Source organism: Symphodus melops (genome assembly GCF_947650265.1).
Source record: "Symphodus melops genome assembly, chromosome: 17".
Classification (NCBI taxonomy): domain Eukaryota; kingdom Metazoa; phylum Chordata; class Actinopteri; order Labriformes; family Labridae; genus Symphodus; species Symphodus melops.
In genome coordinates, this window is record NC_136707.1 from 7,599,021 (window position 1) to 7,625,693 (window position 26,673).

Consider the following 26,673-nt stretch of genomic DNA (forward strand, 5'->3'; position numbering starts at 1 on the left):
AGTCAACAATAATGTAAAATTTCCCGGATGCGTTTAAATTAACTTTTATTTCGTAACTTTTAATAACGACCCCTTCATGTGAAGTTAGTATCGCCCTTACAATGCCCCGGACTGCTTTTTTGGTTTGGATTGCGTACTTTTGATTGACTACTCGACTATCCAATTACAAAATACTCTATGCTTAGCAACAGCAAAATTATCCTCTTATCCAATCAACAAAGAGAAAGGCGGGCTTTATGCTGCTCAAGATTCAGCTATTTCATTGGTTAAAATTCTCGTCGGTGATGGTAGCCTTGTGGAGTATGTAGTTTGTTTAAGGAGACACTTTTCGTTCTTCATATGACTAACAACCACATGTCCCAGAATCCACTAGGATTTAAGAGCAGCAGCAAGCGCGCGACAGGGGGCGGAGCTGCTATAAAAGCACGAGCACCCTCTTGGACGGTAGCACACTGGACACTGTTGTGACGGCGAGACGTCGTCTCTGGGTGAAGGAAAACCCCAACAGCATCGAAACAGTTAATGGTAGTTAGCGACAGTTGCTCTGACAAACCCTTCAAGGAGTAACAAGTGTTTACTGCCCGGACATTGACTTATAGCTCGCGGAAGATTGTTTTTAAACGTCAAGATTTAAACTTCCTTGGAGTGATATCGGCTCATTTCTGGAATTAGTATATTTTTTGTTCAAAATTAAGTTCAACGTCTTTTGAGGAACTTTAAAGCTCAGTTGAGAGAGCATGGCGTTTATCTGATATGCGCTGAAGCGGAACACCAAAGCGGATCATCAGGATGACAGAACCGGCGGAGGAGACCCATCACCTGAAAAGTTCGGGTAACCCATCAGGTGGGAGCAGCGGAGGCGCGTTGGAGCATCTCCCTGCCCGTAGCCGTGGAGGTCCAGATAACGGCGACAGGGGGCGACAGAGATACCAAAAACAGCAACAGCGGGAGGGGACCTGTGGGGATATCAACACAGACAAGTTATGGCAAATGAAAGGCGGACAGAGGGGGGTGTGCCCTGCCATAGCAGCCGGAAACGATGTCCCTAAGTGCCCGATTGCAGCTCAAACTAATCAGAAATCCGATGATCGCGCAGTGGGGGAAGGTCATCACATCTCACAGGGGAAAAACGGCCAGGACAGACCGCTTGACGAGACTTTGAACCAAGTGCAGGGGGAGAGTTTGCTCATTGACTCCGACGTAGGGTTTGAGACACGTCAGGGTAAGAGGAGGCACAGGCGCAGGACCTCCAAGAAGAAGCGCAACTGGAAACCGTATTACAAACTTTCCTGGGAGGAGAGGAAAGCATTGGAGGAGAAGGAGACGGCCAGGGCTTCCCGACTGAGGGAGGAGATGTTTGCAAAGGGACTCCCAGTGGCCCCGTATAATACCACCCAGTTCCTGATGGACGAGCACGACCGAGAGGAGCCCGACCTCAACACCGAGACTGGGGTCAGGAGACCATCAGGAGTCGGTGTCCGCATGGAGGACACCGGCAGCGAGGAGGACTTGTTTGACAACGAGGAGGAGGACGATGATGACGGCAGCGGAGGTGGCAGCGACGGCATCGGAAGAGCAGGGAACGCAGGTGGAGAGTTTCTCCAGAGGGACTTTTCCGAGACCTACGAGATGTACCACGTCGAGAGCCTGCAGAATATGACCAAGCAGGAGCTGGTGCAAGAGTACCTGGAGCTAGAGAAGTGCATGTCCCGGCTGGAGGAAGAGAACAACCGGCTGAGGAGCGCCGTGGAGCCGGGAGGAGCGACCGTCGAAAGCTCTCTGGTCCGCCTCGGAGAGCTGGAGAGGGAACTAGAGAGACTGAGGGCCCAAAACACAGAGCTCCTCCTGCAGAACCAGGACAGGGACCCGGTTCCTACCATTTAAAAGGACCCAAATTTAAGTCAGGAAAAGCATTTGTAAAAGGTAACACATGGGACTGCTGCATTTTTAAAATTGTGTTCAGTGTTCTGTAAACAGTCTATCATCCGGACGGAGAAGTCCTTGCATTGCAATGCAATACTTGATGTTTCTTTTTCTATTTGGACTAAAATGATGTCCTGTTAATTTTTTTAAGAAGAAAAATGTTAATATTTCAAACGAGATTCGTTTTTATAAAGAGAATGTATTTGATAAGGCGAGTTGTTTTGTTTCCCGGGTCAACTTCTTAGGAATTACATGTGGACATTTTTTCCGTTTTTTGAATTCAAGGCAGACATGATCTGTTTCATTTCCAACATTATATATTTGAATACTGCTGATCGGGTAGGCTGTGCAAAGATTTTTTTTTTGCAGAAGAAGGAAAAATCAATCCCGTGTGAACATTTTAACAGTTGTGTGTGAACAAAAGTTCAAATTAAAAAAAAAATTAAAAAAATTCTGAAGTCATTTTGTAAAGCGTGATCTGAAACACAAGAAACTCCATCTTCATTCTGAGACTTACTGCACGCAGCCTCTCCTGCCTAAAATGTCCAGTAAGGTTTTCATGTAAAGATCCAGAAGTGGGCCGGACAGAGGACAACATTTCGCCAGAGCAGAGGGAGGGGGTTGGGATGTGATGGAGATGCTCTTTATGAAGGTTAAGCCACTCCACCTAATATCCAGTTAGTTGTTTTGCATGATGCAAGAGGGAATATTTCCCTCGGTTGAAGAACATTTTAGTTTACAAGAACGGTGCTGATAATGACCACAGCAATCTGCTGCACAGTGTTCAGCTAAAACTCAACATTCACAGAAAACGATATTCTCAGCTCGTTTTAATTGAAGGCATAGATTATAAACTAATCCTTTAAATTAGTATGCAGACTCCCGGGAGTTTGGACAAGACAATAAGTTTTCTGGATGTGCAGAGGAAATCTGTGCCAGAAGGCCTGAAGACAGACACCTTATCCATGTGCAGCCTCCAGATGGCGCCATTCAGCTTGTATTCTGAGCTGCCTGTCCTTCCGTCTACTGTGCTTATTTAAAACTCATCACAAACACACGAGCACGTTTTTAAACATAGTTCTGTTTATTTACATTTTATAAACTTGCTTTAAAGCACACAGCCATGAGGGAAATGGTTTCAGGTGGACAATCTTTCATGTCCAGTCATTTCATATTAGTTATACTCAAAAAGCAACTCCAAATGTACACAATACAATATGTTACATATTAAGATAGTATGTACAAAACGGTCTTTAAAACACAACAACCAGACATTAGGTGGATCATATTTCAGACATTTGGAGTCTTCCTCTTGATGTCAGTTTTAAGAAAATATAGTCTGACATGAGCTGATGCAGTGTTAGGGAAGGGCTCGTCAGATGTACCATATTCACACACTGTGGATCACCAGGCAGACGTAAGAGAAGCAGCCGAGAGAACGAGTACACTTCTGTCCTCTTAGCTGCAGCGCCAACAGCTCTTAATGACTGGGTTAGAGGCAAAGAGAGTGCATAGATGTGTCCTTGGCTTAAAGTGTGCTTTCTTTAAAAGACAAAATCCTTACAGCCTTTTTCCGTTAGACCTTTTGTATTTAATGTACACATCTTTGGGTCAGTGCCTCACTTTTGACCACAGGGGAGGAGGGGTAGGAGACCCAGAGACAACAAAAGGAAACTGAAAGATAAGAACTGACATGAACATGGCACTGCAGAACAAAAAACACACATTCCAGAAATCAGGCACTTGTAGAACAAATCTTGAGGTATGCTAAGAACATCATCTATTATTATTAGTATTATTATTCATTTGTTTTGCACTGGTTGGTTTTGGTCGTGTGAGTCTCTCATGACTGTACACATGTTTTTGTGATGTGACGACAGAAGGTTCTAACAACCAACATGAGAGACAAGGAACAATAGATGAGAGTTAGCATTCTGCTGTCATTTCCTCTTAATAATGTACCATTTCCTCAGTCACAGAGGATTTATTAGAGCCTCACCTTATGGAAAACTCTTGGTTACATTAACCCCAGAGGTAATCAACGCGCACCCAGATGAACTCCCAGAGGTGATGTGGTGAGAACACAGATTACAACAAACACAGGTGAAGATGAAGCCTTTCGTATGCACTACTCAATCAGTAAATAGTCTTCAAAACACTGCGAAGCTTTTTCCTCATTCTGTTTGACCAAAAAAAAACAAACCACACACACACACTTCAGCTCAGGTCTGTGGAAGCGACGCTCAATAATCCCGGACATGAATTACAAAAACAAAACGAGGTCAGCCATCACAGTGTGGCGCTGAGCTGCCCAATAAGTTCATGTAAAAATGACCAGATTACATTTGTGCTCCTGCTACATGTAGTTTGAGATGTCGGTGTAACATTGGTGGGAGTTTCTGAGGAGATAAAGGTTTCCTGCACAGTGCTGAGAATCAGAGAGAAAGGCCGTCCATGAGGAAATAAGGAACAGGTAACGCCTTGTTTGTGTCGTCTCCTTTGAACAGGTACATCAAAGAGGGGAAGTTGCAATAAAAGTACTTTTTTTTTTTTACTTTAATACAAAATATATATATATAATATATATATATATACTGAATATAAAACAAAACAACACAAAATAATATATTAAGTAAAAACATTTCAAGTCACATCTTGAAACAAATGACTGTGCACTTGTATGCGCTTTTTGTAAACCATAGAAAACTAAAAAAAAAAAAAAAAAAGGTAAAAACAAAAATGATAACATAATATTCATATGTACAAGGTTAACTTAACAAGGCTTTGTACAAATGTTACAAAAGTGTTCATCACAAACACCTGCACGCTCAGACGTGGTCACAAATATTTTAGAACGTAGCACACATTAACATTATTAACACGTAGAAAGAGATGACTTACTTGTGTGTGTGTGTGTGTGTGTGTGTGTGTGTGTGTGTTGAGAGTGTGAATGAAAGTTAAGAGAGTTATGAGAGACTACATCGTCTTTAGTCTGAAGAGGAACAGATTAGGAAGACTGACTGAAAAATCGGATGAAATCCCTCTTGAAATGGATTTAAACCGGCTAATTGTTAAACCCCGTTTCAGTTCGAAGCACCATTCTCTTATTAAGAACCAGAGGGAGTTCCTTTTCTGCTCATTTCAAGAGAATTGACCCTTTCTTTGATATTTTTCTGGAAGGATAATTCTTGGCTTTAGAATTTCGGGTGTGAGGTCTGTGTGTGTCTCTTTTCTGTTTCTGTATTATTTCTATAAAAAGCACACATAAGAAAAAAAACAAACAAACAAACAAAAGCTTTGGCAACACTGGAATGCCCCCTGCCATTCGAAAGGAGCTCATCAGGAAAGAAAGGGTGCAGAAGCTGCTCTCTTCATTGGTGCTCTATGTTGCTCCGGGCAACAAACCCTGTTAATGCTGCTGCCGGTCCACTGACCTGCAGGAGTCAGCAGCCCAGAATCCTCGGAGTGAGGGGTGCGGTGGCAGGGCTCACAGGTACTGGTGGAATCTGGAGGTGGATGTTTGACGTGTAGCCGGCCCGTGCTCGAGCTCGTCTGCACCCAGAGGCAGTCCTGGTGTTTTGACCTGGTTTTGAACGGCGATTGGGGAAATGGGGAAGTCGTTGACAGTCAATGGGGGTCTTTTATCAGAGATCTCGGTCGGGGATGCGACTACGGTGTGTCTGCGCCACGCTCGCCTCTTCCTCCGGGTCTCAGGTGAGAGAGGTTTTCGCAGTCCCACGCTGCGGAGGTCGTCTGCTGAGCCCAGGAGACGAGCACGGACCTGATCCGCCAGAGACCTGCCGGCCGGGCCTGCTGGTGTGAAGGAGGCAGCCTCGCTGGGCGGCAGGGACTGCTTGGGTCGAGCCGGGCGCAGGCTCTCCTGGCTGCTACCTGAGGACGGGTTGGTTCTGGAAGTTTCCCTCCCCAACCTGGATGCACCGTCGGAGCTCGAACCAGATCGGTCGACTTGGGTGGCGGCCCCAGGCGTCTCCAGCAGGTCTAGGGAGCGAGCTTTAGCCTTCTCTGACTTCAGCTTTTTCCTTGCCAGAGTGTCGCACTGGATCAGTTTGTGTGAGTTAAAGGAAGGCCGCAAGTGCAGTTTGTGGGAGGTGGAGGAGGAGGAGAAGGAAGACGACGAAGGCGTGGTGGAGCGTGCCCCTCCTTCGCTCCTCTCTGCAGAATCAGGTGTGTGCGAGAGGGCTGTGGGCGGGGCCAGTAGGTTGGTCGGGGAGAGAACGGGGTGCTTGCAGTGTGTGTACAGGAAGCTTCTCGGGGCTGCCGGCGGCTGTGAAGTCGCGGGTGGCGTCGGGTGTTTCTCAGGTCGCTCCTGCGTGAGGGAGCGCGAGGCGAAGCCGCTCTCGTTGTCCGTCTCGCTCACGAGCTCGCTGTGTTCATCATCTGCGTCGTCACCTCTCCCCTCTGAGCCCAGGCTCCGCCCTAACGTAGAGAGAGTGGAGTAACCAGAAACGATGGAGCGGGCGTCCTCTGGAGATTTCCAAGGTGGCCCTTTCACCTCCACCCGAGCCACCTCCTCCTCCTCCTGCACCAATATGGCCGCCTGCCTTCCTCCTGCCTCCTCTTCATCTTTACAACGCGACCGGCTGGGAGTAACCACCGCCACCTCCTTCTCTTCTACCTCCTCTTTTACTCCGCTTTCTACGACTTCCTCATCTTCCTCCTCTTCTTCTTCTTCTTCTTCTTCATCCTCATCTTCCTCTCCCTCTGCTCGAGGAGCAGTGCCCCCTACAGGTGACTCCACCTCCTCTTCCTCCTCCGTCCCTAGATGTCCAGCTTTGATTGGCTCATGCTCCGAGTCGTCGTCCGTGCTGCTGCCCACGCGGCGCGCATTGTGGCGCTTCCTGCGTTTGCGACCCGTGACGGCTGACATGATGGACAGAGCCAGGAAGTCCTTGGCTCCGAGGTCCTTCTTTGACCCCCATGACCCCTGAAAAGGGAGAAACACATAACACCTTATATGTGGCCACTGCTGATTTCACAACAGAAATAACCTTGCGGCATGCGTGGAGGCGTTACCTTGGATTTAGCCGAGTCACTGTTGGTTGAGTCTGCAGGAGAGAGAAGCAAAACATCAGCCGGTTCACCATCACGAAAGCTAACAAAGACACCAGAGCAGTCATAGAGTAGGACACAGAGGGAGTCAACATTGTTTAAAGGACAAATCCAAATTGTTATAACAAAAAAAAAGAAAGAAAAGAAAACAGCTTCTTCACAGCCGCTGCCCTGACAGCAGCGATCAGGACGTGGCTAAAGCTAACCTGCTCGAAAGCTTTTATGCAGCAGGCAGCGTAAAAGGCAGTTTGTGTCCTCTTTTGTTTTTTGATTACGACAACTTCCTCGACTGAAATTTAAGGAACTTGTCTTCCTCTGAGCCCTCTGGCATTGACATACCCCAGCACAAATATGTACACATACTGCAAATGTAGTCAATGGAGGAGGAACAATGATTTGGAAAAGCAGGGGATCGGTGAAAGAGGGAGGAGAAAAAAAAAAAAAAAAAACAGCTTTATGAAACCACCGCACACACACCAAGAACATCACCGAACACACTCATATCAGTCAGTGAATGAAGCGTTTTGAAGCATGGAGGCAGAAACAGTTCTGAATTGAAAGAGTATGAAACAAGAACAAAAACATTCCCCTCACAAGTACAAACACACACAAGCGGGAGGGAATGTGTTGTTGTCTTTCACCGAGTGTATTCAAGTCTGTTCGTTGGGGAACCTGAACCTGGGGGAGATGAGAAATGTTTCTCATCTCATAACAATGATCTTAAGTCCTGATTCCATGCCACCTACAGAGGAGAAGCCTTTTCGAGTGAAATCTCTGAGTAAAGCACGGATCAGATTTAGGTCAATTTAAGAGTCATTTAAAAAAAAGAACTAGAGCAAATATAGTGATTTTAGTTGAGAAGTTAATATTGCATTTGAGAAGCCTTTCGTCTGCTCTTAGCTTTGGATCATACATTTATTTTATAAACAAACCATCTGAAGAGAAACCCTGGGATCAGGACCCTTCTCATGTTTTCAGCCGTTATTTTGAGTGAACAACAGACTTAAAAAGAAAATAATTATCTAATCCTTCATTGAAGATAATGAACTTTGAATTGAATTCCTAAGTTGTTGGTTGCACTTTTAAACACAATGACGTTGGCCATCTGTTTGTGCTGCGTTCAACATCTGTGACTTCTGTTTGGAGCATAAACAACAGCGCCACCTAGTGTCTCTTTGCAGCTCAGACGTGTGTTTGTGTGGTAAGAACGTCATGATCCGACTACGCTGTCTGAAGCTGCCGACTGTCGCAGGGTTGGAGCGAGTTGTCAGTCAGTGGCAGAGCTCGGTTTACACTCCAGTGTCCCAGTGTAAATGGCAGTGTCAGAGACGGGAGCTTGAACAGGCATCCGGCCGTCCGTGGGTTTATTAGATCAGAGCGGGGCGACGTTCAAGCGACTCGTTCTTACAGAAACTCTGACTGTGACGCTGATCATCAGGAGGGGAATTGAGACTATGAAGACACAAACCACCATCACCAACACGATCAGTCTGTCTCTGTCACCCTCCCCCCTCCACACACACACACACACACACACACACATTATTAAACTTTCACAACACGATGCACTGACTCGGTTACACACACACACACACACACACACACACATATTGCCAGGGGAGTTCCCATCCTACCGCAGCGGCTGCTCCACAGGCTCAGCTAAGAGAAGGAAATGCAGAGAAACGTACAGAGAAAGTGAAAGATGAGCAAAGGTCGAGGAAAAAAAAGGTCAGCAGAGAGGAGAGAAGTAAAGGCACATTGAAAAACACTGAAACACTCTGAGTGCTAACCCATGTACTACTTCATTTGTTATGCTGCCTTCAAGTTCTGCTGGCTTTAAACTTTGTCATACGAAACATTTTTGCAGTCAGCAGATAAGAGATAAGTACTATTCTCTTTTTTTTAAAGGCGGCAAATTACATTTTGATCATGAATGATATATTTTGGATTCGAGCAGCGTTAGTTTCAAATTGTAAAATCAAATTTCTGTTTTTCCGCCCTTCACTGACACAAACTCATCGTCATTCTGAAGAACTACCAGGGAAATCCCAACTTCCAGCTTCAAACAGAAAGCAGCATTCACTTAGAGCTGCAGCTGTGACAAGCTGCCGGTATGCTATTGGTCGGCTTTGTTAAAGCCGTCTTTGATTGGTTGATAGCAGCGCGCTCACCTGAGGCCTCCCCTAGCAGAGCAGTCCTGCCGATGTTGGAGAGCAGGTGGTCGATGTTGGGGGCTGGCTGCAGGTCCTCCGTGTCCACTGGCGTCTGGATGAAAGAGACACAAGATCACCGACATTCAAATACAAATGTCAAATATGTGATTGACTTACAACTTAAATAAACTCTTATCTAACCTTTAACATCGCAACTCAGATGTTATCATCTGGAAATGAGCAGTTATGGAACTAGATTTCCGAAACTTCATACACTCTTACAGTTTGCAAGGAAATCCTATCTGAAGTTCATCTGAATGTAAAGGGCTTCTGAAAAGACTTTCCTGCTTTGTCCCTGCTCTTAATCACAAACGGGGACTCGCGGGTTTTATTCCCAAAGAGCAACTCTTTGATTAATCTGTTTGTCAAAGTGTAAACAGCTGACCTCATTCATTTCAGATTCCACACTCAGCACTTCTAGTCTTTTCTGTTACAACGTGGGGAAATAATCCTAAACAGAAGACGTTACAACGAGAGTTCTTTTCTTGTTTGAGAGAAAGAAAAGTTCTGCAGGAGAATCTATAATGTCACACTTTTCTTTAAATAAATAATCCACACAGCTGACAAAGGTTCTTAACAAGAGGAGCGTGGGGAATTGTTTTCTTTTCAAAATAAATAATTACTGCCACACTTGAGAGGAGCAGCATCAACTTTTGTGAACTTCTGAAGTGGACTTGAAAGAGGAGAAACTATTCCCTTCATGTTTGGTCTTGAAGCTAATTAGAGCTGCGATGATTCAGAGAAAAGATCGATGACGACTATTTGGATAATGGATAAACTATTTCACTACTATTCTTTAAGGAAACATGTCCAAACACCAGATAGTTTCATCTTCTGGAATGTAGATGAATATGAAGATGTACTGCCTGTTCTTCTACATTATGGATGATTGTAAATGATTGTACCCTTTTTCAAACATTTCTAAAGAGGAGCAAAATTGTTGTTTTTTATGGCTTTTCTAGAAACTGTAAAATGACACTTAGCTGCTTTCAGATTAGCTTCCCATTTTTGGGAAATCATTTGTCAAATGAAATCATATTTTTTGTTTCAGAGAAAGTCCAGTGTGTCGCTGTAGTCACTGAGGGAATACGACACATTCTTGTCAATTTTCAGAGCAACTTTAAATCCTCAGCATCCTTTTAAAACCTCTTTCTGATATTACAGGTTCCACTGTTTAAGTCATAATAAACCTTTTATTGTCAACATGCTCCAAAATCCCAAAATGGAAGCTTACCTTCTCATCTTTGTCTGCCTCTTCTGCGAAAAACCACTGACCCTAAAAGAATGACAAAGACCAAATGATTTAGCATGAAGGATCATTTATAACCTGTGTGTGTGTGTGTGGGTGTGTGTGTGTGTGTGTGTGTGTGTCATCCCTCACATGCTGTATGAGTGTCTCGACTATCTTGTAGCGGTCGGGCATGTGTGTGACCATATCTTTCATGTTGTCCTCAGACGTCCGCACCAGAGTCGGCCCGAACACCAACGCCAGGTTACGAGGCTCCATCTGCAAACAAACGCACCAGGCAGAGACAGACCACATGAAATACCACACAGCCACAGCTGATTCAAAAATCACGATTATTCGTAGCTTCTAGACCTTCACGGACCTTGTTCTTATCGGAGTTGTCGGCCACAGTCTTCAGGTGATTGACAAGGAACTTCAAAGTGTGATAGTAATAATCTGGGAGGTCTCTGATCTACAGAGGAGAAATGAGAGGAATGAGAACAGCAATAAACCTGTTTAACCTGCATGAAGAGTGCTACACACACACACACACACACACACACACACACACACACACACACACACACACACACACACACACACACACACACACACACACACACACACACACACACACACACACACACACACACACACACACACACACACACACACACACACACACACACACACACACACACACACACACACACACACACACACACACACACCTCAAATTCATTCTTGACTTTAAACAAACTAACCAATTTCTTCATGGTCTTCAGGCGATCTGATGCGTTCTCCATGCGGTTGGCATCAATGAAGTCATTGTATTTGTCTGCAACAAAATCAGATTTAACAGGGTTTGATATGAAAGCTTGCCTGTGTGTGTGTGTGTGTGTGTGTGTGTGTGTGTGTGTGTGTGTGTGTGTGTGTGTGTGTGTGTGTGTGTGTGTGTGTGTGTGTGTGTGTGTGTGTGTGTGTTTGTGTCGGCTTGTCAAGACATGTTTGCTCCTCACCGTTTGTGAAGAGCGGCTCTGGAAGTTTTCTGAAGAAGGATTTCAGTAAACTGCTGACAACATTCAGGTCCTGCCACTTCTGATGACAGAGCAAAACAAAGAGAGGAGTCAGAAAAAGAGAGAAGTGACCTTTTACCCTTAGTGATTGGAAGATTGAAGGAAGTTATAAAAAAAAAAAGTTTATTGTATTCCAAGAACAAGTTTGAGCATGAAAGGGAACAAAATGAGGGTCAGAGAGAAAGAAATGAAACAGCTAAAGATGCTGAGTGTAAAATTATTTTCAACAAACTTTACGTTTGACCACATAAATATATAAAACATAATAGTATTACAGTTTTGTTTTGCCAAGTTGAAGGATGGAAACCTGTCATTTAAATAGTTTTTACTCCACATTTAGACCTCCTGACCTCCTCTGCAGGGTTGATGTCCACGCCTTTGTTGAGCTGATCCTGCAGCATGGACACCATGGCGTTGTTCCCAGGGACTCTGTAGATCCCCGTGTATTCCAGACCCATGTCCTCTACGAGACCACAGCAGATCTCCACGATCAGCGGGATGAACTGAGACAGACACACAGAATGTAAGCACAAGTACACCTCCAAAGACTAATCACTTTGAGCACAGTCGGAGGACATACGAGAGGACATGGGTACCTTGTTATTGACACCTGGCTGACACTCCTCCAGCCTCACACCGAAAGCTTTAGGTCCTGACTTCTTGGTCTTCTTCATGATGTTGATTCCCCACGGAGACTTTAGAGGGCCGCTCTCATCTGGAGACACGTTAAACGAAAGACTTTCAAACTTGACACCAAATCTTAAAATGACTGTTCAACCATCTTCAATCTGTTTTCTATGAATCATAACAGCAGGGAGTGAAGAACGAAGTACCACAATCCCTTTAAGAACGAGTCCTCTTTAGAGAACTGTCAGTCCAATAAAGAATATAACAATATATAATTTCCTATTTTGTAATCATTGATTTTCATAGAAATGTCACAAAAAAAGACAATAACTGAATCTCAAAAAGAATTAATAATTAATCTATGTTTATAACCCAGACCCTGAAAAGCATATTTCACATGCCTAAGCATTAATAAGAATTCAGAAGTTTCAAATGAGCTGCTTTGTTTGGAACTGTTTTACTCATACAGGAGACATGATGCAAACATCTGGGTGACAAAACATTCTGGTTTTAATTTTAACATGTTAACATAAAGCTTGTTTTGGAGGTCTGTAGTTTTACTGATTTCACTGTCGGAGACTCTGACCTTTGCCTTCTGGTTTTGGGGAGCGCGGCGCTCCAGCTGCGTTTTCTGTCTTGCCGTGCAGAAAGGGAGGTTTCATGCGAGGCAGTCTGGGCGAGGAGTCAGGTTTACTGCCTGTCGGACTGCAGGGGGAGACAGAGAGGCCAGTTTCATTTGTTTGCAGAGGCTAAAGAAGCGTCTCCACGCTCGCTTTACGATCAGGACACTCACCTCTGTTTTCTGTAATCATTCAGTTTTTTACTGATGAGGGCCTGCCTGGAAAAGCCCAGCTCCTGTAACAAAGAAAAAGCCCTGGTGATGATCTGTTTCTAACGCCACCTACACAAGATTAAACTCATTGATTAAAGATCCAAGTGTGACCTCTGACCTCACTATCCGTCTTGCTGTTCTCCCTGATGACCTTAATCCAGTCCAGCATGTCCTCCCGGTCCTCTGCCTGCAGCAGGTACTCACAGAAGTCTTGTGTGGTCAGCCGCAGGGCGTGTTTTCGTTTGGTTTCACTGTACGCAATGTCCACCAGGCAGCCCCGTATGCTGATCGGCTGATCGTCATCTGCCGCGCCGCCAATCGTGGCCCCGCGAAGCACCGCCTCCCTCTTGTCTTTGTAGAGGAACAGCGAATGAGAGCGAAGAACAGAAAAGACTCGCTTCCACGGACGCATGCCGCTGCCCACCTTCTGTGGAGGACAGACAGAATGTGATGAGAGTTTGCTGTATCTGAATTTTTGCTTTTTATTCCGCTGATTAGTGATCAAATCCGCAGTGCCCACCTTGCCCTTCTCTGTGAGGATCTGTTTGTAGTGCAGCCATCCTTCTCGCCGGACGTCACTGTACGTGATGTTTCCCAGCTCTGAGGTTGAATGGCGTTTTGATCTGACCTCCTCTGCCGTCCCAAGGTTGTCTAGAGACTGAAACACAAACACGTAAATGTTAAGAGGATTGGTTGATAAGTAAGCCTGTTTAAAGCTATTAGATGAGACCCATTTCCATTACCTCGGCATGGACATCAAATGCATATGAGAACATCCTCGTGAAATACATATAACAACATTTTTGTAATCATAGTCTTTTGTTGCTGCAGCATGTGAAGTTCATTCAGTTGTTTTCCTGGGTTTTGTAATGAACTAGAGAGACCTGACATACTGATACACCGGCTGTTTGAAGCAGCAACACATAAAACTGTTTGTTAAAGATGCAAAAGCTCGACTATATGAAACCACTTTTAAACACCAAAAAAAGAAAAAAACAGGCAGATGGAGAAGGCCGTCTTTAAAAGAAAAATATGTGAGACTTTGTCACTTTTTAAACAGAGACATAGGTCAGGTTCAGACGTTGAAACATACAGTGTGTAAGATGAAGTGGGTGTTATTCAAAGATGTAAGACTCACCCCGTCTGTGAAGAAACTCTTCACTCTCTTTGGCAGCCTCCTGTCGAGAACAACAACATGATTGAGAGTCGGACACGTCAGCTCGCACAGGCCATTTCATGGATTTTATTTTCCTGTCTCAGTTTGACTTACGAGAAGACTCGTCCTTCCTCTCTGAACGTGTTGAGTCCTTCGTCGCATGACTTGGAGCGCTCGGTGGTGATGGCTAGAAGATAGGAGGAACGGCGACTGGGTTTAATACTGCCTGCTCGGTGAGAGGATGAATGAGTGGAGACAGAGAGAGAGAGAGAGAGAAAGGAGCAGAAACAAAGACAAGGGACAGAGAGAGAAAGATGTTGATGTAATGCCAATCACCAGTGTGGATGGCGTTGGATTAGCACAGGGGAGCAGTGAGGTGGGGAGCAGGAGGTGGTCAGAGGTGAGGATGGATGGACTGTGGGGTTGTGAGCTGGGTCGGTGGGTTAGATTAAACATCACTTTTCTCATCACATCATGCAGGAAGAGCTTCTGTAAACACTGACTGACATCATGCACATCAACTTCGAGAGATAGATATTAAAATATCACGTACGACTGAGGTCGTCCAATTTAACATGTCGAGATGTCGCTGCTTAATATCATCTTTCAAGGATTTTTGTTCCTTTTCTGAAATTAGGTTTGAAGAAAAATCGGAATAATTTGGGCCATTTGCAATAGAGACCATCCAAGGAAGAAAAACTAGAAGAAGTCAGAGTCATAAAAGGAAAAAGCTCGACTAGAACTTTTTAAAATGGCACATAGTTCTCCAAAATACTTCCAACGAATGTGATTGGGAATAAAACTGACTTTCATTTTTTTTAACTTCTTATTTAATTTGAGAAATTATGGCTAAAAAAAAAAAGAGGCAAAAATACCTGATGAGATTGACATTACAGCAGTGAGGAACAACACCTAACCAGAATAGTTTTCTCTTTTTATGCATGTTGCTTTAACCCCTCGCTGGAAATACAAACAAGACATGCAAACATCATATGTGAGCTCCTTTTCTGCTGCATGCAGTGGGGAGGGAGGGAGGGAGGGAGGGAAGGGAAGAGAGGAGGGAGGGCACTCACTGCAGTCGTGTGAGAAGAGCCTAGTGGGGGGGAAGGAGAAAGTGGGGGAGGTGGGGCTGGTGACCACGGCGGGTGCCGAGCTCATGCCGCTGGACACCACGGAGGACGCCGGCACATGGCGTGCACGCAAATCAGCACCGGGGCTGGTCGGCTCATCTGTGGAAGGGAGGAGGGAGGGAAGAGGGAAAGCAAGAAGGGATAGTTAGGTGTTAGAGAAAGAAAGAAAAAAAAAAAAAAGTCAGATGGAAAAAAGAAGGAATTTAAAAGGAGTTAGGCGAGGAGAAGGCGAGGAAGAGGAGAGGTTTTTAAAGGATGAGGAACCGCAGGGTTAACATCAAAGATACAAAACAGTTCTCAACAAAGTTCTCAGTGTTTTTGAAATGTTTTCTTTCTGCAAAATGATCAGAGATTGCAAACCACACATCAAGAACTCTTCCCTCAATTCAAGTGAAAAGTACACTAAAGAAAGACCAGAAACCCAAACATCCACACTCACTCACAAATCCACAAACAGAAGCTAAAGACTCTAGAAAAACAACACCATCTGGAGTAAAAAAAAAATAATTATGTTCAGACACAATAAAAAAGGCAAGTAAGTTATAAACTGCAGTACCTGTGCCTCCTGCTGCCATAAGACGAGCTAGCCAGTTGTTTAAAGAGTGTGTTTGTTACACAGATGAACCCAATCCAGGTTTCAGTTCATTGTGAAATCTGCAGCAGTGTACAGTGTCAAATGTTGGAAAAAAAACTAAAAAAAAACTAAAAGACTAAATGTAGATATTAAAGGATTGTTTTTGTGCCGATAATGACTTAAAAAAAGAAAGATTTTTACATTTTTAGTCAGAGTTTTGTAGATCCAACAGGCTAAAAGTCTTTAATAGTTTTATCTGATTCAATGGGATATGAAACCGTAACACACACGCACAGAACTGCTCACATTGTGATGCACACTTCCTGACTGAGAGAGGATTAGAGAGCAGCCTGATATTTGCATAAAGTGAGGAGAAGCTGGATGTGCTGGTGACAGTTGAAGCTCAGGACTGAGTTGCTGCTTAGTTTTGGTGTGTTCTCTGTGGGAACAGCAGGGGGCAGCACTGCCTCACACACAGTTTCTCATTTTAATGACACTTCTGCTCTGATTCATTTGAAGTTTTCCTCGGCCTTTACAGTCCTATTGATTTTTTTGGACATTCTCTCTTGGATGTTTGTCACTTTTGCTCTTTGGATTTCTTCCTTTCACCACCCTTTCTGCTCTGTTCTCCACTCTTGTGCAAACTCCAGCCGCGACATAAGGCTGGAAACATTTCCAATCTGGGCTGAGGAATCTGCCTGTTTACAGCACTGCCCAGAAATAGCCGAGCTGTGGGTTTAACAAAGGCCGTCATTAACAGTCAATCAGAGAGTGAGCTCAGAGCCATGAGACAGAGAGCGACCAGCAGAGGGGAGCAACATACTACAGCACGCTCCGTACCAACTCCAGATCCTGCAGAAAATGTGGAGCTTGATTACAAAAAGAGAGGGATGGAGAAAGAACAGAGCTCAAGAGTAAACCTGAACAAGTTGGAGGTGACACACGTCAGAGTGACAACTTCAGCAGATGCATTTGATTTGCCTCAAATTATAATCATTAAAAAAAAAAGATAATCCTCCTAATGGGGAACCTCAGGAGTAAATATTTACAGTTTTTCTGAAAAGATTTCTAATATGAGTCTTTGGTTGATTATCAAAGTAGACATATGTTGCATGATGTAAGTTCATTTACTGATCAAAACATTGTTGCAGCTTTATTGATAACATTTTATTATTTTAAACCAACTAGATTAGTTTTTTTTTAAAAATGGAGTTAAAGTGGAACGTAGAAACTAAGAATCTCTAAAAAGAGGAGAATTAAAAAATAGGATAATCAAGAGTCAGACTGAAAAAAGAAGGCTGTAGCTTGTGACAAGAGTCAGAGGGGACGAGATGTCTGCCGGAAGCAGACGCCAGAACAGAAGGTCTTGGTACTGTTCTGTGCTCTCCAGGGTCCAGCTAGTAAAGATAGACATAGACTGAACCCCCACACACCCACACACCCGCACAGACACACAAACCCCTTCATCATCTAGAGAGGCACAATAACAGCATTGATGATGGGCCGGAGAGGAGTGTATGGGCCCCTACTGTTCCCACAAGCACCGCCACTAAAAGCCTCCTGGTAATTCACAGCTTAGCTCCATATCAAACGAGTGTGCGTCGAGTAAAACACTGCATCTGTTGACATGTCTCTTCCTGTTTGAGACACGTGTGAGGGCACAACAAAAATATACTAAATACCTGAACAGAAAATTGGAAAGGTGTTAAATCTGTATACACGTCTTTGATAAAGATATACGTGCAGATATGGTGCTGTGCAGACACGGAGGAATTAAAACAGCTGTATGTTCCTGAACAGGCCCAGATCATATCAGTATATCTGAGATAAGGAACTAGAAAGACAAAAAAGGGGGAGAAGCTGGTTCTTGTCTATGGGGAGAAGCTACATCTAGCCTAGTTTCAGTTCAAGCCCGTTAAACGTGTCCCGGCCTGCAGCTCTGATTCCTGCTTTCTGAAGGTACAAGTTAGGAATGTGCTGTGACACACACACTGAGAGCAGCAGAGAGATGCCTGCTGGTTTGCTGATCCACTGAATTTCTGCCTTTAAAAGACTTTCTCTGGCCGAGCGTGGCTTGGCTCAAATATCCACAGCCATTCCATGTTGGGTCGGAGCTTCTAAGTCAGCTGATTTGAATCTCGTTGACTTTAGGGTCGGCAGCGGCTGTTTTCTCTAGGAGAGGCTTGCCTGACAGACGAACTTAGTTTGCATGTGGTTTGACTTAATGGCAGCTGTACGCGTCAGGCGATACAATCAAATATGAGGCCTTCAGAGCCCCTTCTCTTTGAGGCTTTTCAGAGCAGGAACAAGCTGGGACAAGACTCCAGTCGCCTCCCACTGACAGCAACATACATGTAACTATACAGTACATGGTAATGGCAACAACATCCCATAGATATAGAACTGCATATCCTTTATGTAGCATCACAGCATCTATTACAGATTATTATCATTCAACTATTGAAAACTTGTTGAAATTCTGTCAAGTGGCCTCTAATATGCAAAAGGTTCAATTATAAAAATTGTCATGCCATTGGCTGTACTTTATGAGATCAGTGGTTAATCCACCTGTCTGCAGATCGACAGCTTGATTATGGGCGCCTCCAGTCCTCTTATGCAAGTGACTTTCAGCAAAAAAAAGTGACGGTTTATGAGGCGCTTTAAGTAATCAGAAGACCAGAAAAGAGTTATATAAATTCATTTAATTGAGAAGAAAATCTTCTGGATTCTGGATAAAAGGAGGATTGAGTCTTTAAAGTCTCAAAGTCTTTTCTTTCCTTAGTGGCTGAATTACAACGTGAGCCCATTGTAATGAAGCACACAGCTTTTCTGTCATTAAAATCATTTTCAATGGTTAGACTCAAACAGGGACAAAAGTCGACCGCAATGTGAGCTGCGAGGCTTCACTTTAATACAGCGGCGCTTTAGTTCATGTTCACATACCAGTCTTTGGCAGGTACAGTATTAAACATGCTCCTAATTTGAGTTAACCACGCTAGCATGCTAACATTGGCTAATGTTTTTTTTACTTTTATGGTTATTTGATCGATAACAAACGACTGGAAAACAAATTTAATCTGGTCAACATTCTTGAGGAAACGATAGATTATAAAAGTAATTCAGACTCATCCTCAAACTATGACTGTTTGTACAATATGCTAAAGCATTAACATCTCAGTCAATTGGACTAACAGCAGGAGACTCTGACGTCCACATCGAGTTAGCTGTTGGCATAGCTAAAAACTAAAAGAAGAAGAGAATTATGACAGACTGTCCCTAACACAAAAATAATATTAAATCTGAAGCATTATTCTGGGCACAGACGTGTACACACACACACACACACACACACACACACACACACACACACACACACACACACACACACACACACACACACACACACACACACACACACACACACACACACACACACACACACACACACACACACACACACACACACACACACACACACACACACACACACACACACACACACACACACACACACACACACACACACACGATGTCAAGACCTAATTTCCTCAAAGACTGGGGGGCAGGCAGCAGGATTAGTGCTTCTCATCAGATATGATTCAATCTAACTACTAATACTGTCTGTGAAACACAGAGGGAGGTGCCAGTGTTACCCAATGCACACACACGCACACACACACACACACGTATGAAAAAAACAAGAATGAAAGAATGGAAAAACAGCATTTGAGAGAAGCCTGGAGCTTACTGGACAGACAAGAAGGAAATTAAGGAAGCAAACACACACTCCCACATCTCTGAATCTCGTCTAAATTGGTGTATTGATTTTACCCTCAGTTAAACTTTTACCAACATTCATTAATGCTCATTGTGGACTATATTTTTGATTAATTCAATCTGGAGGTCACTTTGGGGTTTTGTAAAGGGATTTAAGAGGAAGAGATGGAGCTCAATCCTTCTTTGCTTACCTATAAAGGGAATGGAAGCAAGGGAGTCATCCTCTATGGGGAGGGGGGCGAGGTTGCCATTTGGTTTGCATGGGGCTACATCTCCTGAGTCTTCAAGGTCGGGAGAAAACAAAGAAGGTTCTAGCCCGTCCATTGGCAGCACGTAGTGAGGATGCCGCATACCGTGGGCGTTCCTCCGCCCCGTGGGAGGCTTCTGCCTCAGCACCACTTCCTGTGTCTGTGCCACCACCATCTCCGCCTGCCCCTCAACAGACCCTCGTTCCCTCTCGTGGTTTGTAGGCCTGTACGCTCTGTCCTGGGATTCACCTGAAGTGGAGGCGAGGGGGGAGTTGGTAGAGGCGTTGATGGGTGCCGCTGTGCCCTCTGGGGGACTTTTCGGTGTTGGGTTCCAGTTCAAGTGAGGGCCAGAATACGAGGGGTCCCTGAAGGAGTGGGCTTGCTGCATGATTCGGCCCGTCTTTCTGTAAAACGACGGGCTGTAGCTGCGGTAGCCCACCGGCTGATCGTCCATGCTCTGTCCATGTGGAAGCCGTCTGCTCTTGGGGGCAGCCTGCTGTGGCTGAGTCTGGGTGTGAGTCTGGGAAAGGTGTTTAGAATGCGACTGGCGAGACATGGGAGCAGCTTGCGTTGCACCGTAATGGTTGCCCTGCTTGGTGAAGCCGTCAGTTCGAGGAGGCGGCTGAGGAGCCTGCTGTTGCCACGATGGCCTCTCAAAGCGAGGCGAGACCAGTCCGGCTGCTGCTTGGTCCAGCATCTCTAAAGAGCGGCCGTGGCGGTCATACAGAGCTAGCAGGTTTTCAGAGCGTGTTCGTGTATAGTTTGTGGGTGGATGGCCCCGACCAGGGCATGCCTCCCAATCTCCGTAAGACCAGTAGGGCTCTCCCTGGGGTCCTGGCCCTGACTGCTGCAGTAACAGAAGAGTGTCCTGGGATGCGCTGTGCGGCCAGCCACCTGACCGCTGCTGCTGCCTCCTCGATTCACTGAGCCGGTCCTGTGAGTAGCTGCGGTGTCTGGACTGCATGCTGCGTCCTGAGCGCTCAGGCACCTGGCTGAAGTACCAGTCTGACAGTGCCTGCTGACAGTGCTCATTGCGTCCGTGTCTGAGCTGGGGCAAGGGAGGGCTGGTCCACGCTGAGCTGGGCTTGCGTGGCTGAGCCTGTGAGGGCCCGGCAGAATGGTGATTAGGGTAGTGAACCTGCAGGGGGCTGGACAAAGGACCTCCTGATGAGGAGGAAGAAGAGTAGGAGCGCCCCCTGGTCTGACCCTGAGGCTGCTGGCTGGTCATCCCGTATTGGATCTCCTCCGTCCGATGAGCTGGGCTGCTGTGACCCACACCGCCCGGCTCTCCTGCCCGCCCCTCCTGCCAGCTGGCTGGACTTCCCACGGTCGAGCGGTTGTCCAGGGGTGAAGAGGGGCTCGAGGAACCTGGCCAGCGACTCCAGTTATCCAGCTGGTTCTGGCCCATAGGGGCTGACGGAGGGGCTCCTGCAGGGGACGTGGTTTTGCTGCGAGGGTAACAGAGGGGAGGTGGTGGTGGGAGGTTCTCAGCTCCCCCTGAGTAGGGCTCGTTGCCTGTCAGGTAGGCATCCTGGGAGTATGCCTGGAAGAGAGAGGGAGCAGTTAGATAAGAGGAGAGAAAGATAGATAAGAGACGGTGAGTGTGTGCCGCTGTGACGATTGTAAATCAAACTCTTGCTGTAAACAAGATTTACAACAACACAGACCAAAACAATAACTCTATTAGACAACTTCATGCCGCTGTTTATGACACAACAAACCCTAAAGTGGGACTGTCTCTCTCAGCGTTTGCCACAGTTTGTCCCCAGGGCCTCAGCTCTCAACAAAAACACTTGCTAGCTAGCAAACTGCACAAACTGCCTGCAGCGGAAGCCTCAACACTCACTGAACAGCAGCCTGCTGGAAATACACAAGGTCCTCAGCAATGTGGAGTACACACACACCCACACACACACACACACACACTCTACGCACATTGCAGAGGATCCGTGGTTTTTAAGTACAGATCACTTCATCAAAAAGAGACAGATCAACACTTAGACCATCAATAACTCGTCGTAATCAACGTCACAACAACAGGAAATAGAAACAAAACATCTCCTCTGGTAATTATGTGACTTACTCATTCAAACAATTAAGACAAGTTGTTCAAGGTTTACCTGAACCACCCAAACAAAATCCAGAGCCTTTCCTCAGCCCGCACGTTAAGCGTGTGGTCACCACAAACACATTCAAAGGAGGACGAGAGACACAAGACTTTTCCTCACCAACTCTCCGGCTACTCCTCAGATTCTACACGCCTCTCCTCCTCGAAGAAACATTCAATCGTTCGCTCCCTCTTCTATTGAATTTTTTTGCAAAGTTTTCTATCTGTTGATCTCCTTGTTGTCTCCTCTCTCGGATCTTTCCAAACTCCCTCCTTCCTCCCTCTCATTCTCTGCCTTACTCCACCCTGTGGGAGTGTGGAAGGAGGCGCAGCACTGGTGATGTCATGCCAGGAATGCAGCAGATTCAGGCATAGTACAGAGGAAGGGGAGGAGCGTGAGGACAGAGGAGTGGGTTTTTAAAAATGAAAACATGACGGTGTTCTGAAATGGAGAGGTAGCTTTTGGACTCTTTTGGCTGAAACACAAATAAAATCAGCATGAATGACTCAGATCTGGTGATCCGGTTTTGTGTGTCGGCTGTCGTTCTGTGTTAATGGGAGTGACGAGGCGAGGGATGATGCATGTCTCATCATGTGAGCCAGCGTGGGGCAACCTGTGGAGCGACAAAAATGTGTTGTACAGGACATGGGTGTGTGTGTGAGCAAGCGCAGGGATGTTTTTCTTTTTACGCTAAGCTTTAGCAGTCAGGTAACAGGCCGCCTGTTAAATGTATGCGTGTCGTAAGCTAAACACAGAGCAGAGCGCATCTGAGTCACTCCACAGTCATTCTGACAAAATCTCGACATTCTTTGTCAACAACGGCGGGGTGAATCCAAGTTCAACTCTGCAAACAAGCGTGACAGAACACACGTTGTGCTGCACTGTGATGAAAAAGTCCAAATAAGATTGAAGTGTGTGACTCGTGACATGTGAGGGGTTAGTTGGGTGAGGTTTTTTTTTGTTGTTGTTGTCGGAAAAGGTGCGTTAAAAATCCCATACTCACACTTACCAACTGAAGCACATCTTCGTCTTTTGGCATAATGGAGAGCTCCAACATACTCTCACTACAAAAGATACACAGGGAGAATAATGACCGATGAGAATTACAGGTAAAAAACAAAAACAAAGAAGGAAAGGATTAAAATGATCCCAAGGATTGTTCAAATCTGGACCGATACTGAAAGACGATTCAAATAATTTATCTGATTACTGATTCAGATGGGTTTTTTCATTCATTCATACATCTTACGGGAAGTATTTAAATTGTTGTTAGTGGTTCCTCTTTTTGAAATGTCACGTCTGACTGCCTTTCGCTGATCTTTCCTGAGATGGTATAATACTCCCACTGGACATTTTCTTTCCCATGTGATCATGAAAACAAATGTCTGAGTTTGTATAACAAATGACTTCTCCAGCCCATTAACATATTCTTCTCTGAGTCACCAGTTAGGTAGCTCGCCAGCATTAAATTGATGCAACAAAACATCAGCTTCTGACATCAGTGCCAGCAACATTTTTTACAGATGAGCTGATGTCTGTCAACAGGGCTGATATCGGCCAACACCAATGTTCAACCGATCCACTGGTGCTTCCCTCGCTTTTATGTGCAGCTCCCCACAGCAGGGGAGACTGTCTACACAGACAGAGAGATGATGCACTGAGGCCAACCGTGTAATGCTTCTTCTAACACATCTAGTTTCACTTGAATTAAATGCCGATTTATAGATAGAAGGTTGGTCTGTAGAGAGGGGAATCCTTGAGTCAGGTGACGTGCATATGTACAGTTTAGTAAGTCTGAAAAGTATTTCGTTCTTTTTGGGTTTTGGACTTACAAACAGTCCGTTAATGTACAAAACACACTCTTAAAAAGTTAATTTCAGCGTCTAAGCTTCGGCATCTGGATAGAAAGACGCAGTTAAAAAGGTCATTTAAATAAAATTGTTTCTTTTTTTACAATCGAATCCAGGCAGCAGATAAAACCTAACTCGTCCAGTGTCTGCTTCGCTTCTTTGGCTCCCTATTTTCCCGTCTGTAGCGCCGTACCTTCTGACTATAGGAGTTTGTAGAGAACAGCGCTGTGGGCTACTCTTTCTCAAAAGCAGAGGAAATGTGTACAAGTGATGTCTTCACTGAGGTGTGCTTACAAAGAAAAAGGCAAACACACTGATCACTAAACCAACACACCGAAGGCCCACAGTGGTGAAAGGCAGGACGTCTTACCTGTTCTGAATGAGAGCTATCACCTGCGAGTACGTCTTCCCTAAAACACTCTCACCGTTCACTTTCACCAGACGGTCCCCTGCAAGAGACAAACACAGACAACCACAATCCTTGATTACTACATCCATTGCATTTGAATTGAGGACAACACTGATTTATTAAATACTTCCTTGAAACAATGCAATGGCCGAAGTGTGTCTAACTTCAACAAAACGTGAGGTGGTTCCATACATCTGATGCATTATGACTTTCATCTTCATTACAGGAAATACACAGGCCTATTTTCTCTACATGCCCCCGAGGAAGTCTGCTTTGTGATCTTCTCATTTTTAACAGAAAATTCAAACTAAAATATTTCTCAAATAATCAGTAATGTGTTCCCAGTTTAGGAGTCTACAGAATATAAAGGCTGTGATGTCAGCTCTGCTTAGTTGGTTTTTGAAAGGAGGCTCCTGGAAAGACGTGTTCAAAGTCTGTATGCATTAATGTCGACTTCATGCAAGATGGAACACATCTAGTGTGTGTGCTTACTGTGTTCACACTAGCATGGGACGTTCTGGATCTGACAGCGTGCACACTGTCGTACAGGGAGTGTGTGTCTGAGATGAGACTCAGCAGAAACACTTCAGTAGCTCTGTCACATTCAAAAACCACTGGAGGGTTTGAGTCGTCATACTGGTATCTGCGTTATATCACCCGAAGAAGTTTAAAAGGAGAAAAAGTCTTGTGTGGGAAAAATACAAATGTTATGTAATGTAGAAAATGTGTAAAACCCCGTCCTCTGAATATTCCATGCAATGTGCCTGTGCTCCTGTCTGCGCAATCACAGGATCAGAGCTCCCGCCCCCGCCCCAACAGATTTTCAATGCAAACCAGGATGTTAATGCTCCAGTAGCACGTGTTCCTTTTACCTGTGCATAAACCCGCCTGATGGGCCGGACCTTTTTCTCTCACACTCTTCACAAATATGGTGTCCATCGGCTCCAGTCGACCTTTCTGGTACCCTGGAGTACAAAAGACAAAACAGAACAGATGGCGGATAAGACAAAGCACAAGAAACTTTATAATTCTCAAGAATAAATCTGGAAGTTAAGACCTTTGCTCGACTACTTTTCTGGCCTGGAGAAAGTTTAAATATGAGCTAAATTAACATTTAATACTTTTGTTCTCTTCTGAGTGTCTGAACGCAGATTGACATGATGATTTAGGTGCAGTGCTGCATAGTGTCCTCTAGGGGGCACAGATGGGCTGCACAATAGTAGGGCATCAACATATTAATATCTAACTGAACAAGGTTTAGATTTGCTGCCTTATAAAGAAAAGGACAGGACAAGAGGTGAAAAAATGAAACGTACCCTTTCCATTACCGTTCTCCTCATCCTGTAAAGAACAGACACAGAGAAAGTTAGTGCTTCAATCCAAAGTCAGGTCAAACAAAGTCATATTTATTGACAACAAGTCCAAGTGTTTAAAAAGACGTGAAAATATATTTCAATAAGTATGTGCTGAACACTTTTATTGTTGGAAATATATATCATTCAAGAAACTACAGTGAAACTAAAAACTAAAAGTGTGCACCACTTCAAAACATGTGAGACAGTCTCCAACATCCAAGACACTTTTTATGTGAAGGTCATTGAGTTTTAAGTAAATATGACAGAAGAATTGTTCTGTTTGTTCAGCTGTTTAACTAAAGAATGTTTTTATTATTCCATTGTTAGTTCTGCAGGGACAGCACAAATAATACAATAATTACACCAACGATAGCGAGTTGCTTTTTAAAAAAAAAAACGATTGTCTCTTGAGGCGGGTAATCAAAAACAACCAAACAAATAATTGAACAACTGCACAACAGAAAATTGTAAAATACATCCATGAGTGTAAGACAATAAACAGAATCCTTGTGGTTAGAATATTGTGCTCAAGGTTCTGGTTCAATTATAAACACAACTCGACATTTTTGTGCAGAGCAGAGTCTGACCCATGACCCATCTCTGAGCAGATATACACTCTAATAAGTACGTGTCTCTATTAAGTGCAGGGGCCACAGGAGAATGTAAACGTGTCCTTTTGGTCATTTTAACCAGCGGTTCATGAAGAACGTCAAACTCTCAGTCAAACCTCTTGAGGAAGACGTGTTTGTTTTTATGACCTCTTCATGTTGGAGTGCAACTGGGACACAAACACTGACTTTCAGGTTTGACAGTCTGCAGGTAAACATCATGTGAAGCACACACACACACACACACACATATTGGTGGAGGACGGTGGCTGAAATGTGGCTGCAGGTTGTCTAATCATGTACACACACACACACACACACACACACACACACACACACACACACACACACACACACACACACACACACACACACACACACACACACACACACACACACACACACACACACACACACACACACACACACACACACACACACACACACACACACACACACACACACACACACACACACACACACACACAC

General features: G+C 44.7%; 2 protein-coding genes across 10 annotated transcripts in view; one reads left to right on the plus strand and one right to left on the minus strand.

Moving 5' to 3' along the window:
- Positions 1-285: 285 nt before the first annotated feature.
- Positions 286-2,304, plus strand: hexim1 (HEXIM P-TEFb complex subunit 1). The gene has a single exon (XM_079366786.1). It carries the CDS (start codon positions 790-792, stop codon positions 1,882-1,884), a length of 1,095 nt encoding a protein of 364 aa, XP_079222912.1. The 5' UTR covers positions 286-789; the 3' UTR covers positions 1,885-2,304.
- A 684-nt stretch (positions 2,305-2,988) lies between these two features.
- Positions 2,989-26,673, minus strand: part of arhgap23a (Rho GTPase activating protein 23a) — a 65,215-nt gene continuing 41,530 nt past the window's right edge. For 4 of the 9 annotated variants that reach the window (XM_079365903.1, XM_079365906.1, XM_079365904.1 and 1 more), the window contains exons 3-24: positions 25,538-25,562; positions 25,094-25,186; positions 24,183-24,261; positions 22,966-23,026; positions 19,798-21,397; positions 15,199-15,354; positions 14,240-14,351; positions 14,108-14,147; positions 13,490-13,627; positions 13,088-13,396; positions 12,931-12,992; positions 12,724-12,842; positions 12,107-12,225; positions 11,861-12,013; positions 11,454-11,532; positions 11,199-11,272; positions 10,817-10,906; positions 10,588-10,713; positions 10,441-10,482; positions 9,165-9,258; positions 6,958-6,989; positions 2,989-6,868 (exon numbers count right to left, since the gene is read on the minus strand). In XM_079365903.1, coding sequence (XP_079222029.1) covers positions 5,411-6,868; positions 6,958-6,989; positions 9,165-9,258; positions 10,441-10,482; positions 10,588-10,713; positions 10,817-10,906; positions 11,199-11,272; positions 11,454-11,532; positions 11,861-12,013; positions 12,107-12,225; positions 12,724-12,842; positions 12,931-12,992; positions 13,088-13,396; positions 13,490-13,627; positions 14,108-14,147; positions 14,240-14,351; positions 15,199-15,354; positions 19,798-21,397; positions 22,966-23,026; positions 24,183-24,261; positions 25,094-25,186; positions 25,538-25,562 — 5,061 coding nt within the window. In that variant the 3' untranslated portion in view covers positions 2,989-5,410. Of the gene's footprint in view, positions 6,869-6,957; positions 6,990-8,627; positions 8,653-9,164; positions 9,259-10,440; positions 10,483-10,587; positions 10,714-10,816; positions 10,907-11,198; positions 11,273-11,453; positions 11,533-11,860; positions 12,014-12,106; positions 12,226-12,723; positions 12,843-12,930; positions 12,993-13,087; positions 13,397-13,489; positions 13,628-14,107; positions 14,148-14,239; positions 14,352-15,198; positions 15,355-19,797; positions 21,398-22,965; positions 23,027-24,182; positions 24,262-25,093; positions 25,187-25,537; positions 25,563-26,673 lie in introns of all 9 variants that reach the window. The other 5 variants (XM_079365907.1, XM_079365901.1, XM_079365900.1 and 2 more) reach the window with 5 other exon arrangements.